We start from the raw sequence: 15,106 nt of genomic DNA on the forward strand, positions 1-15,106 counted from the left end.
TTTCCTTTAGTCTCACACATAAGTTAAAGTTTTAAAATATGAATGACCATCTATTTTCAACACCCTGCAATACTGACATTTCTTTGTTCTTCTTCATGCAAAAACATTTTAAAATTTGTACATTTAGTCACTATCATTGTACACTTTAGGCATTCCTAGATCATGCCATTTCAGTCTTTATCGTCTATCTTTCCTTCTGGTTTCTGTGCCCTCAATCCTCCTCCCTCTATCATTCTCACATTCAGCTTCATTCAGTGTACTTATATTATTGTGCTAAATCAGGTAGTATTGTGCTATCCATTTCTGAATTTTTACTATCAGTCCCATTGCACAATCTATATCCCTTCAGCTCCAATTACCCAATCTCTACCCTATTTCTATCTCCTGATAATCTCTGTTTTTAACTGAAATTCTCCAAGTTCACTCATTAATGTTCTTTCATATTGGTGAGACTGTACAGTATTTGTCCTTTTGTTTCTGGCTAATTTCACTCAGCATAACGTCCTCAAGGTTAATCTACATTTTAACATGCTTCATGACTTTATTCTGTCTTACAGCTGCATAATATTTCATCATACGTACATACCACAGCTTGTTTAGCCACTCATTTGTTGATGGACTTTGGGCTGTTTCCATCTCTTGGCAAATGTAAATTATGAGGCTATAAACTTTGGTGTGCAAATGTTCATTTGGGTCCTTGCTCTAATGTACTCTGAATAAGTACCTAGCAATGGTATTGTTGGATCATATGGCAATTCTATACTTAGCTTCCTGAGGAACCACCAAACTGCCTTCCACAGTGGTTGTACCATTTTACATTCCCACCAACAGTAGATAAGTGTGCCTCTTTTTCCACATCCTCTCCAGCAGTTGTTATTTTGTGTTTTTTTGATAACGGCCATTCTGGTGGGTGTGAGATGATATCTCATTGTGGTTTTGCTATAAGGCATTTCCATAATGGTTTTGCTATAAAGCATTTCCCTAATAGCCAGGGAAGTTGAGCATCTTTTCATGTGCCTTTTAGCCATTTGTATTTCATCTTCTGAGAAGTGTCTGTTAATGTCTCTTGTCCATTTTAAAATTGGGTTGTTTGTCTTTTTGTTGTTGAGTTGGACAATCTCTTTATATATTCTGGATACTAGACCCTGATCTGAGATGTTGTTTCCAAATATTGTCTCCTATTGTATGGGCTGTCTTATTGCCCTAAATGCAATTATTAAAAAAGAAGAAAGAGCAAAAATCAAGGTCAAACTGCTCACCTGGAGGAACTACAGAAAGAACAGCAAACTAACACCAAAGCAAACAGGAGAAGAGAAATAGCAAAGATTACAACAGATTTAAATGATTGGGAAAACAAAAGAGCAATTGAAAGAATAAAAAAACACAAAAGTTGGTTCTTTGAAAAAAATCAATAAAATCAATGAGCCACTAGCAAGGCTGACAAAGAAAAAAAGATAGAGGATGAAAATAAACAAAATAAGAATTAAGAGGGGGCAGTTACCACAGACCCTGAAGAAATAAAAAAAACATAAGAGGATGCTATGGATAACCATATGCTGACAAACTGAGGAAAAAGGAAAACTATCTAACTCATTTTATGAAGTTAACATACTTTAATATCAAAACTGGATAAAGATGCTGTAAAAAAGGAAAAGTACAGGTCAATCTCCTTAATGAACACAGAAGCAAACATTCTCAACAAAATACTTGCAAATCAAATCCAACATTAAAAGAATTATACACCATGACCAAGCGGGGTTAAACCAGGAATGCTAGAATGGTTCAACACAAGAAAATCAATTAATGTAATACAGCACATTAACATATCGAAAGGAAAAAATCACATGATCATCTCAATTGATGCTGAAAAAGCATTTGACAAAATTCAACATCCTTTTCTAATAACAACACTTTAAAAGATAGGAATCAAAGGTAATTTCCTCAATATGGTAATGGTATATATGAAAAACCCAGGGCCAGCATTGTACTGAATGCAGAAGACTGAAAACATTCTCCCTAGGATCAGGCATGAGACAAGGATGCCCTCTGTCACCACCGCTATTATTCAACATTATACTAGAAGTTCTGGCTAGAGCAGTAAGGCAGGAAAAAGAAATAAAGGCACCCAAATTGGAAAGGAAGAAGTAAAACTTCCATTATTTGCAGATGATTGGAAAATCCTGAGAAATTTACAACAAGGTTACTTGAGCTAATAAATACATTCATCAAGGTGGAGTGATTTAAACTTAATGGTCAAAAAATCAGTAATGTTTCTATGAACTAATTGAGGAGTCAATTCAGGAAACAATTCCATTCAAAATAGCAAGAATCAAGTATCTGGGAATGAACTTAACCAGGGATGTAAAGAACCTGTATACAGAAAACTACATAACATTGCTAAAAGAAATCAAAGAAGATCTAAATAGGTGAAAAGACATTCTCTGCTCCTGTATAGGAAGGTTAAATGTAGTATAGATGTCAATTCTACCCAAATTGATCTGCAGATTCAATGCAGTACCAATCAAAATTCTAATAACCTACTTTGAAGACTTGGAAAAGCTAGTTACCATTTCCATCTGAAAGGGAAAGAGTTCCTGAATAGCTGAAAACAACCTAAAAAATAAGAATGAAGTGGGAGGATTAATACTTCCTGGTTTTAAAGCTTATTATAAAGCTGTAGTGGTCAAAACAGCATGGTACTGGCACAAAGATAGATGCACTGAACAATGGAATCAAATTGAGAGTGCAGAAATAGACAACCAAATCTATGGTCAACTGATTTTTTGAAAGGTCCCCAAATTCACTGAACTAGGACAAAATAGTCTTTTCAATAAATAGGCATGGGAGAACTGGATATCAAAAGCCAAAAGAATGAAAGAAGATGCTTACATTACACCCTGTGCTGGTTTGAAAGGATTTGTGTACCCTAGAAAAACCATGTTTTAATCCCAATCAATCTTGTGGGAGCAATAGTTTCTTCTAATTCTAATTCAGTACTGTAGGTTAGAAACTTGATTAGGTTGTCTCCACGAAGATATGACTCAATAAATTGTGAGTGTTAAACTTGATTAGGTGGAGATATGTCTCCAGTCATTCTATGCGGGTCTTGATTAGTTTACTGGAATCCTATAAAAGAGAAGACATTTTGGAGAGGTCCTTTTGAGAATGAGGAAAGAGAAGGATGAGAGAAGCACAGAGACCACCAGCCAAAGACCTTTGGAGACAAAGAAGGAAAATGCCTCCCAGGCAGCTTCATGAAGCAAGAGGCCTGGAGAGAAGGCAAGCAGATGCTGCCATCTTTGCCATGTGCCCTTCCAGCTGAGAGCAAAATACTGAATGTTATCAGCCTTGCTGAAACAAGGTATTTTCCCTGGATGCTTTAGATTGGACATTTCTATAGACTTATGTTAAAATGGACAATTTCACAACCTTAGAACTATAAACTAGCAGCTTATTAAGTTCCCCCTTTTTAAAAGCCTTTCTGTTTTTGGTATATTGCATTCTGGCAGCTAGCAAACTAGAATACACCCTATACAAAAATTAGCTCAAAGTGGATCAAACACTTAAATATAAGAATTAGCACCAGAAAACTCTTAGAATAAAATGTAGGGAAACATCTTGAAGCCCTAGTAATAGGAGGTAGCTTCTTAAACTTTACATCCAAAGCATAAGCAACAGAAGAAAAAATAGACAAATGGGAACTCCTCAAAATCAAATGCTTTTCTGCCTCAAAAGACTTTGTCAAAAAGATGAAGAGGCAGCCAACACAATGGGAGAAAATATTTGGAAATCACACATCAGATAAAGGTGACATTATGTATACATATATAAGTCATACAACTCAACAACAAATGAACAAACAACTCAATTATAAAATGGGCTAAAGATATGATTAGACATTTTTTTGCTGAAGAGCAAATACAGATGGCTAAAAAGGACATGAAGAGATGCTCATTTTCATTAGCTATAAGGGTAATGCAGATCAAGATCACAATAAGATACAACCTCACACCTATAAGAATGGTTGCTATTAAACAAACAGGAAACTACAAATGTTGGAGAGGATGTGGAGAGATTGGGATGCTTATACACTGCTAGTGGGAATGTATAATAGTACAACTGCTATAGAAGATAGTCTGGTAGTCGCTCAGAAAACTAAATATTGCAGTTGCCTGCAATACCACTACTTGGTATGTGCCCAGAAGAGCTGAAAGCAGTGACACAAACAGAGATTTGCACACTGATGTTCAAAGCAGCATTATTCACAATTGCTAAAAGATAGAAAAAATCAAAGTGCCCATCAACAGATGAGTGTATTAACAAAATGTGATACATACATAAGATGGAACATTATGTAGCAGTTAGACAAAATGATATCCTGAAGCATATGGCAAGGTGAATGAATCTTAAGGACATAATTCTGGGTGAAATAAGCCAAGCACAAAAGGATAGACACTGTATTATTTCATTTTTTTTTTTACCATGGTAAGGGTAAAATCAAAGGCTTATAATACAGAATATAGAGGATCTAGAGACACATAGAAGCTTGAGATGGGTGAACAGTTAGCTAATGAGATTGAACTTAAAGTTGAGGGAATAGATAGAAGTGAAGGTGGTTCACTAGTGGATCTATAAGTAATATTACCATATTTAAGGTAAAGTTAATTGAAAGGGATTGTATAGATCCACCATCCCCTTGATTAACACGACAAATATAACTAAGTTTTTGCATGAACTACTTCAAAGGTATGAATCTTGTACAAAGAGTATATAATCACAGGGTGTGCTGGTTTGGAAGGATCATGCACCCTAGAAAAGCCATGTTTTAATCCTGATCTGTCTTTTCTTTTAATCCTTATTCAGTACTGTATGTTGGAAACTTGATTAGGTTATCTCCATGGAGATGTGACTCCCCCAATTGTGGGTATGAACTTTTGAATAGAGGGAGCTGTGACTTTCATCCATTCTAGGTGGGTCTTGATTACTGGAATCCTTTAAGAGAGGAAGCATTTTGGAAAAGCTTGAGACTCTGAGAGAGCAGAGAATGACAGCAGAATGACGAGAGCCATGAAGCAGAGAGCCCATGCTGCAGAGACTTTTGGAGATGGAGAAGGACTATGTCACCAGAAAAACTTAGGAAACAAAAAGCCTGGAGAGAAAGCTAGCAGATGTCACCATGCTCACCACATGCCTTTCCAGTTGAGAGAGTAACCCTGAAATTCATCAGCCTTTCTTGAGTGTAGGTAACCTCTTGTTGGTGCCTTAATTTGGACATTTTTATAGACTTGCCTCCATTGGGATACTTTTTCGGCCTTAGAACTGTAAACTAGCAACTTTTAAAATTCCCCTTTTTAAAAGCCATTCCATTTCTGGTATATTGCATTCTGGAAGCTAGCAAACTAGGATATAGAGGGAAAACTACTATTGCATGCTATGGCTATGTTTAACAGGAAAATATCAATAGTACCACAGCAATACCAGGGGTACATAATCGGGGGGGGGGCAAGAATTAAGGGGAGGTTTGGATTTTCCATTTGGTGAGGGTGTGTTTATTGGTTATTTTTTTCTTGGGAACAATGAAATTATTTACAATTGAGAGTGTTGATGAACTGCTGACTGTGGACATTACACATGATGCCTAATGGATGAAGGTAGCTGAAGGATGCACTGACTGAGAAGTGGATTAGTGAACGATAGTGTATACATATTATTGAATATTGCACTGCTACAACAATGAACAACATTTTGAGGCATGTAACATTGTGAATGAGCCTGTGGGACATTTGGTAAGGCAAAATAAACCAGAAACAGAAGAGCAAATATTGTATGGTCTCATTTAGAAAATACTTACAAGAAAATTGGGACCTAGATTGTAAGCTCTTATAGAGTCATATTTAGAGTGGAGCAGTAAATGTTATCTCTGGATTTTGAGAAGCTGTTTTATGTATGTATAACGTGGTATTTAGAGATAGGAATGAAGCTGATCAGGTTGAGATTAAGGTAATTCAGAATACAGGGGTATGGAAGACATTGTCTGTATTTTAGAACTTCACTACTCTATGAGACCAAAGGAAGAAAGGTTTATTCTGTCCAGAACCTAAATTTTCTGTAGCACATAATCTAACTCAACCTGTCTGGATGGATCATCTAAACAATCCAAACACAGGGAGCCCAGAATAAGAATGAGGGCCTTTAATCCTGTACAGCTTAATGTAATGCCTGGATGCATCCCAGAGTATACTAAGTAGATAATCAAAAGGGACTGGCAAAGTCCTTTGAGGGATGGGAGAAAAATTATGGAACTCTTAAACTTTACCATTAGTGAACCTCCTTGTGTCAAACATTAGGGACACCCAAATCAATAGGGCAAGCCCTTGATCTTGAGGCTTGCTCTTGTGAAACTTATTTATGTAACAGAGAAACTTAGTGTACCAATAGATATGTCTAAGAGTTACTTTTGGACGACCTCTTTGTTGCTTAGATGTGGCCTCTTTCTCTCTCTCTAAGCCCAGTTCTGCAAGTGAAATCATTGCCCTCCCTTGTACATGGGACATGACATCCAGGGGTGAGAGTCTCACTATGGCATGGGAGATGACTCCCAGTGATGAGCCTGGCCCTTGCACCATAGGAATCACAAGGCCATCCTGACCAAAAGGGAGAAAATAGTATAATAAATAAGGTATCTGTAGCTGAGAGAGTTCAAATAGAGTCAATAGACTAAACTAGAGGTCACTCTTACATATGCCTGGGGCATTTTATGAGATTCTACAAAGATTTCATGCACTAGGATTATTTTCCAGAAACCTATAATGTCCAGATGGATCCCTCGACCAGATAAGTCCTGAAATTCAGACGGGCCAACCTTTCCATCAACTAATTCCATCCTCCTATCCTATATTATCGACATCCCCTTCCAACATGAAAAAGTTAGAATGGGCATAGCCCAAATACCCCTAAAAAAGGTGGGAGAAAGATCAAAGTTAATGGTGAATTTATACAGAGAAGGTAGGGCTTAACAAATGAGTATGACTGCTGAATCATTATATTGATATTTCTTTTAGTTTCCAGTATCTTGGATGAGATAGTAGTAAAAACTTAAAATTGTGGAATTGTAACCCACACCAAACTCTGAAATCTATTCTACAACTAATTGTTGTGGTGTGGTTTCAAATTTATTGCTTTATTGAATACATGTTATTTTTCACAAAACAGAAAAAAAAGTCCATTGTGATGATAAATACACAGCTGTATGATGATATTGTGAATCACTGATTGCACAATTTGGATGATTACATGGTATGTGAATATATAATATAATATCAATAAAAATGTGAAAAAAGGGATCTTGGAGTTTTAAAAATATCATTGCGAACACTAATAGAAGATAGGCTGGTTTTAAGTAGATCTAGGAACTGGGAATATCATCATCACAAATATCCAAATTTGCATAGAATAGGGGTGCTTGAGAAACACTGCTGAGAAAGGGAGTTGGTTGCCATCATTGGAAGTTAATGCAGTGTTTTCTAGGTTCTGAATTTCACTTAATGTTTTATATATTGTGCCCTTTACTGACACCCCATGATGGTATAACCACTCATTTGCCATGCTTTCAGATTACGGATACAGAATTAACTGACTGAAGGTGAGGTCAGAGAATGGAGAATGCTATCAGAAGAAGCTTAAAAACCAACAGTTAAAAAAAGCCAAGCTTAGACAAAGTCAGATAGGAAAAGACAAATGTTAAATGCTAGAAACTCTCTAATGTGTTAATGGCAAAATCCAGGTCATTCAGAGTAGGTAGGGATGTAGTCAAATTGGCAAAATTTAAGGTAACTATTGTGTACCCATGACTCATCTTTATAGCTAGTGAACTAACTGCAAAGGCAAAGACGGGCAGACACTGAGGTTAGCACACAAAATACGCAATAACTATTGCCCACTTCCACTTCCCTGATAATCAAAGAGGGTTTTACTTATGTACAAACACTTATCATAAAGCATGTGAATGGTTTACATCTATATCAGAATGTGAAATCCGATGTGTACACACCTGATTACCATAAGCATACAGAAAATGACTTCGCGGATGGAATACCATTCCAAGCGGAATGGAGAATGATGAAGGAAAGGTAAAAACTGGAAATTTGTGTTGTAAATTTTGTTGATTACTTTTTAAGATGTCCACAGAGGCCAAGGTTTTTTTCTAAAAATAGGTAAACAAAGCACAAACAGGTCATATTATTAGTATTAGTAGTGGTAGTATTAATAGCACATGTTCAATTTTTTATTAATAGCACATGAACAAATTCACTTGGGTTTTATTTAAGATAGGCTCTATATTAACCAACATAGAGCTGGAAGGATGAACAATCATCATTGATACCTCTTTACTCTGCTCCCTACTTATCTCCCCCGCATCCATTTTATGGTTTTGAAAGTGAAGTTTAGGAGATTAAATAATTTGTCCAAAGTTCCACAGTAAATGGTACACATAGATTCAAGATACAGCCAGTATTTAAACTCAGCAGGCACACTCTAGTGCTTATCCTAGGAACTATCATGCCAAATTATTATTTTAAAATAATAAAAATAATACCTGGGCCTCACCCCAGTCCTCTTTGATCATGATCTTGAGTGTGAGCGCTAAATTTTTGTATTTTTAATGGCTTTAAAAATAATTCTAATTAACAGCTAGGGTTAAGAATCTTTGGAATAGAAAATATAGATCTTTGGCAATTAGTTCCATTTTTTTTTAAATCATTTAAACTAACCACTTTATTGAGCCTTAAATTTATAAAGACCAAACTCAGTTCATATTCTCCTGGAGAATTATCACTATGCAAACAACATTATATTTTCCATTTTCATCAAACAATGATAATCAGAGGTATGAAATCTCTAAAATATCTTAATCTATATTAATAATCACAATTTTGTGATTATTAATCAGGTCCACTTGCCAAAGACAATTATTAGAACTTGGAAATAACTTTTGCTAAGGTAAATTTTCATTGTTGTAGGATTTAGTGTGCAGAGCAATCACCTCTGGGATATAAGGTTTACCTGGTTATGGAGAAGGCAAACTCCAACACCATGCTCTTGGTCAACAAGAAACGCTATCACACTTAGAGGAGCACTTCTCAGTTTTAAAATATGAGGTATGCAAGGTAACCATTCAAGGAACGGTTCGCTACTATAAAAACAAGAGCTTGCCTTCAAAAAGAAAAAGAAAAAGTCAATGCCATTTTTTGAAATATAAATACTAATTAGTGGTTTCAGGCAAATAAACTAATGAACCATTGTGTTGCCCTGATTGATCACAAATCATATTTTAAAATCTCTAATAGCTGCCTGTCTCTTTTGGGAGGTATGAGCTCAGAAAGCACTCCAAAGCATCTATTTCTGGTATGGATTGTTTTTCTGGCATCACTGTGTAGGCCCAGATTTAAAATAATAAGGTAACTTCCATTAAGCACAAGTACAGACACCATTAGAAGCAAAGAGTGATTGTTAAGTCTTTCAGTCTGTAGATGCCATTTTTAGACTAATAGCAATCCATAATTCATACAACCAAATTTCTTACCTTTTAAAATATTCAATACTATACCTCACTCAGAGTCTTGTTTCTGTCAAATGTGATAGTAACATAGTCAACTATAAAACATAAAGGTACAGAAATTACAAGTAGCATCTATACTTGTAAAACTAGACAGATTAGTATTAATGAAATAGTGTTCAGAAATAAAAGTACTTGAAGTTATATACCAATGATTAATTTATACTTGAATACAATTTTCTTGCAGTTATAATAGGATGTGCCTATTTGTGATTTAAATTACAACTTTTTAAGTTTTAGGTCATTAACTTCTACTACAAAATGAAGTTATATTTACATTTTATTCTATTCTAAGTTTATATAATTTTATTTAATCTATATGTTACTTATGTTGAAAAAAGCCTGTTAATATAGCTTTAACTAAAATTTACCCTCAAAGCGTTCTCTGTTGGCAAAACATTTTTCATTATACCACAATTTTCCTTTGATGTAGTCAACCTATAAAAATAAATAAACAAAAATATCAATTAGGCAATATATAGACTTAAGACACAAAAAAACATTTAAAAATTTTAAAATTTGCTAGTTCAAGAATGTGAGGCAAATAGAGACAAATTATATGCAAATAAAAATACAAGGTTGTAGAATAAGGAAAAGAAACAAGAATACACATTTTAAACAGTACACAAGGAGAAAATAAAAACAGGTGTCACATGTTATTAGTGTATATCACAGATATACCCCTATTTATGAAACTTCTTTCTAAAGACATCAGGAGTCCCTAGCCTTTCACAGCTATAATGTTCTCATGTTTATCTTTTATTCCTCATTAGCTGCAACTAGGATTGAGAGCCTTCTAGCAGCAAAAAACAACAGAATTATTGTATTTTGTACACAGCTTTCACATTTGAACATTTTTTTAATTGGGATGTGTCAGAGTTTTATTTGGCAGTTTTTTTTCTTCTTTCTTAGTATTTCATATCATAAAGCATCTTAAAATCAAAGACATATTAGAGTTGATGAAATATGGTACCACGAGGGTCCACGAGGGACCAATCAATTCAATCTCCCCCCAAAAATAAACGCACTTACAGGGAATACTGTCTCATATTTCTTCATCTCTTGTTTCCTGATTTGTGATCCAGAACAACAGCAGTTACAGAGAAGGCAGAATGAGATAACATACGTTTAGCATAGTACTTGGCAGAGAAAGTGTGCTCTCTTACTAAATAATATTATCTAAAAACTTTTCTTATTATTACTTAGCCAAGTGTTTCCAGAAGAGTAAACATTACAAAATGTCTGTTTTAATGAGCATTGTCTCTGGAGAGGCCTTCCTGACCTTTCCAGCCAGCCTCAGTAGAACCATAAAAGTGTCTCTATCATTTTCAGGATCTCCCAAATTCCCAAGACCTTCTAAGAATCCAAGACAGATTAATCTGGGATATGCTCCCTGTACCCTGGACTTCTCTGAAGAGGTTTAGAATCCAGCATCCAAGGAAACTATCTCTAGCATAGAAGATTTTGTACAATAACCTTGGACTTTACAACCATACTCCTAGAAGAAGGTTTGGAAGTCATAGCACCATCTAAACTGAGGGTATGGTTTTTAAATACTAGTTATAAGTATGGAAAACTTCATAAAAGTTTAGGGTTTGAAAGTTGGTTATAAGAATGTTTTGTCTGCTAGGCTTCCAAAATGCAATATACCAGAAATTGGTCAGCTTTTAACAATGGGCATTTATTTTAACTTAGAAGCTTAAAGTTTTGGGACCATGAACAGGTCCAAATCAAGGCACCATTAGGTGATACTTTCTCCCTGAAGACTAGCTGCTGGTGACCCTGAACTCACATGGAGACAACTGTTGGTCTCCCCTTCTCTTCAGGTTTTATCGCTTTCAGCTTCTGGCTTCTGGGAGACTTCTCTCTGTGGGGTTAAATTTCATTTTCTCATAAAGGATCCAGTAAGGGGATTAAAACACACCCTGAATGAGGTGAGTCACATCTTTTTTTTTTTTTTTTTTTTTTATTAACGGAAAGAAAAAAAAAAGAAATTAACACAACATTTAGAAATCATACCATTCTACATATGCACTCAGTAATTCTTAACATCATCACATAGATGCATGATCATTGTTTCTTAGTACATTTGCATCGGTTTAGAGGAACTAGCAACACAACAGAAAAAGATATAAAATGTTAATATAAAGAAAAGAAATAAAAGTAGTAGTAATAGTAAAAAACAACAACAACAAACAAACCAACAAGCAAACAAAAACAAAAAAAACCCTATAGCTCAGATGCAGCTTCATTCAGTATTTTAACATGATTACTTTACAATTAGGTATTATTGTGCTGTCCATTTTTGAGTTTTTGTATCTAGTCCTGTTGCACAGTCTGTATCCCTTCAGCTTCAATTACCCATTGTCTTACCCTGTTTCTAACTCCTGCTGAACTCTGTTACCAATGACATATTTCAAGTTTATTCTCGAATGTCCGTTCACATCAGTGGGACCATACAGTATTTGTCCTTTAGTTTTTGGCTGGATTCACTCAGCATAATATTCTCTAGGTCCATCCATGTTATTACATGGTTCATAAGTTTATCTTGTCTTAAAGCTGCATAATATTCCATCGTATGTATATACCACAGTTTGTTTAGCCACTCTTCTGTTGATGGAGATTTTGGTTGTTTCCATCTCTTTGCAATTGTAAATAACGCTGCTATAAACATTGGTGTGCAAATGTCCGTTTGTGTCTTTGCCCTTAAGTCCTTTGAGTAGATACCTAGCAATGGTATTGCTGGGTCGTATGGCAATTCTATATTCAGCTTTTTGAGGAACCGCCAAACTGCCTTCCACAGTGGTTGCACCCTTTGACATTCCCACCAACAGTGGATAAGTGTGCCTCTTTCTCCGCATCCTCTCCAGCACTTGTCATTTTCTGTTTTGTTGATAATGGCCATTCTGGTGGGTGTGAGATGATATCTCATTGTGGTTTTGATTTGCATTTCTCTAATGGCCAGGGACATTGAGCATCTCTTCATGTGCCTCTTGGCCATCCGTATTTCTTCTTCTGGTAGGTGTCTGTTTAAGTCTTTTTCCCATTTTGTAATTGGGTTGGCTGTCTTTTTGTTGTTGAGTTGAATAATCTCTTTATAAATTCTGGATACTAGACCTTTATCTGATATGTCGTTTCCAAATATTGTCTCCCATTGTGTAGGCTGTCTTTCTACTTTCTTGATGAAGTTCTCTGATGCACAAAAGTGTTTAATTTTGAGGAGCTCCCATTTATTTATTTCCTTCTTCAGTGTTCTTGCTTTAGGTTTAAGGTCCATAAAACCACCTCCAGTTGTAAGATCCATAAGATGTCTCCCAACATTTTCCTCTATCTGTTTTATGGTCTTAGACCTAATGTTTAGATCTTTGATCCATTTTGAGTTAACTTTTGTATAGGGTGTGAGAGATGGGTCTTTTTTCATTCTTTTGCATATGGATATCCAGTTCTCTAGGCACCATTTATTGAAGAGACTGCTCTGTCCCAGGTGAGTTGGCTTGACTGCCTTATCAAAGATCAAATGTCCATAGATGAGAGGGTCTATATCTGAGCACTCTATTCGATTCCATTGGTCGATATATCTATCTTTATGCCAATACCATGCTGTTTTGACCACTGTGGCTTCATAATATGCCTTAAAGTCAGGCAGCGCGAGACCTCCAGCTTCGTTTTTTTTCCTCAAGATGTTTTTAGCAATTCGGGGCACCCTGCCCTTCCAGATAAATTTGCTTATTGGTTTTTCTATTTCTGAAAAATAAGTTGTTGGGATTTTGATTGGTATTGCATTGAATCTGTAAATCAATTTAGGTAGGATTGACATCTTAACTATATTAGTCTTCCAATCCATGAACACGGTATGCCCTTCCATCTATTTAGGTCTTCTGTGATTTCTTTTAACAGTTTTTTGTAGTTTTCTTTATATAGGTTTTTTGTCTCTTTGGTTAAATTTATTCCTAGGTATTTTATTCTTTTAGTTGCGATTGTAAATGGGATTCGTTTCTTGATTTCCGCCTCAGCTTGTTCATTACTAGTGTATAGAAATGCTACAGATTTTTGAATGTTGATCTTGTAGCCTGCTACTTTGCTGTACTCATTTATTAGCTCTAGTAATTTTGTTGTGGATTTTTCTGGGTTTTCTACATATAGTATCATATCGTCTGCAAACAGTGATAGTTTTACTTCTTCCTTTCCAATTTTGATGCCTTGTATTTCTTTTTCTTGCCTAATTGCTCTGGCTAGAACTTCCAAGACAATGTTGAATAATAGTGGTGATAGTGGACATCCTTGTCTTGTTCCTGATCTTAGGGGGAAAGTTTTCAATTTTTCCCCATTGAGGATGATATTAGCTGTGGGTTTTTCATATATTCCCTCTATCATTTTAAGGAAGTTCCCTTGTATTCCTATCTTTTGAAGTGTTTTCAGCAGGAAAGGATGTTGAATCTTGTCAAATGCCTTCTCTGCATCAATTGAGATGATCATGTGATTTTTCTGCTTTGATTTGTTGATATGGTGTATTACATTAATCGATTTTCTTATGTTGAACCATCCTTGCATACCTGGGATGAATCCTACTTGGTCACGATGTATAATTCTTTTAATGTGTTGTTGGATACGATTTGCTAGAATTTTATTGAGGATTTTTGCATCTGTATTCATTAGAGAGATTGGTCTGTAGTTTTCTTTTTTTGTAATATCTTTGCCTGGTTTTGGTATGAGGGTGATGTTGGCGTCATAGAATGAATTAGGTAGTTTTCCCTCCACTTCGATTATGTTGAAGAGTTTGAGGAGAGTAGGTACTAATTCTTTCTGGAATGTTTGATAGAATTCACATGTGAAGCCGTCTGGTCCTGGACTTTTCTTTTTAGGGAGCTTTTGAATAACTAATTCAATCTCTTTACTTGTGATTGGTTTGTTGAGGTCGTCTATTTCTTCTTGAGTCAAAGTTGGTTGTTCATGTCTTTCCAGGAACCTGTCCATTTCTTCTAAATTGTTGTATTTATTAGCGTAAAGTTGTTCATAGTATCCTGTTATTACCTCCTTTATTTCTGTGAGGTCAGTAGTTATGTCTCCTCTTTCATTTCTAATCTTATTTATTTGCATCCTCTCTCTTCTTCTTTTTGTCAATCTTGCTAAGGGCCCATCAATCTTGTTGATTTTCTCATAGAACCAACTTCTGGTCTTATTGATTTTCTCTATTGTTTTCATGTTTTCAATTTCATTGATTTCTGCTCTAATCTTTGTTATTTCTTTCCTTTTGCTTGCTTTGGGATTAGTTTGCTGTTCTTTCTCCAGTTCTTCCAAGTGGACAGTTAATTCCTGCCTTTTTGCCTTTTCTTCTTTTCTGATAAAGGCATTTAGGGCAATAAATTTCCCTCTTAGCACTGCCTTTGCTGCGTCCCATAAGTTTTGATATGTTGTGTCTTCATTTTCATTTGTCTCTAGGTATTTACTAATTTCTCTTGCAATTTCTTCTTTGACCCACTTGTTGTTTAA

At 35.5% G+C, this 15,106-nt stretch overlaps 1 protein-coding gene across 12 annotated transcripts in view; it reads right to left on the reverse strand.

Annotated features, from left to right (window-relative positions):
* CATSPERB (catsper channel auxiliary subunit beta) overlaps positions 1-15,106 on the reverse strand; it is a 236,133-nt gene that overhangs the window by 144,439 nt on the left and 76,588 nt on the right. For all 12 annotated transcript variants that reach the window (XM_077123362.1, XM_077123360.1, XM_077123361.1 and 9 more), the window contains 4 exons: positions 9,988-10,054; positions 9,608-9,654; positions 9,064-9,213; positions 8,051-8,203 (listed from right to left, as the gene is read on the reverse strand). In XM_077123362.1, the coding sequence (XP_076979477.1) occupies positions 8,051-8,203; positions 9,064-9,213; positions 9,608-9,654; positions 9,988-10,054 (417 nt within the window). The remainder of the gene's footprint in view (positions 1-8,050; positions 8,204-9,063; positions 9,214-9,607; positions 9,655-9,987; positions 10,055-15,106) is intronic.

The sequence above is a fragment of the Tamandua tetradactyla genome, chromosome 12 (genome assembly GCF_023851605.1).
Source record: "Tamandua tetradactyla isolate mTamTet1 chromosome 12, mTamTet1.pri, whole genome shotgun sequence".
Classification (NCBI taxonomy): Eukaryota; Metazoa; Chordata; class Mammalia; order Pilosa; family Myrmecophagidae; genus Tamandua; species Tamandua tetradactyla.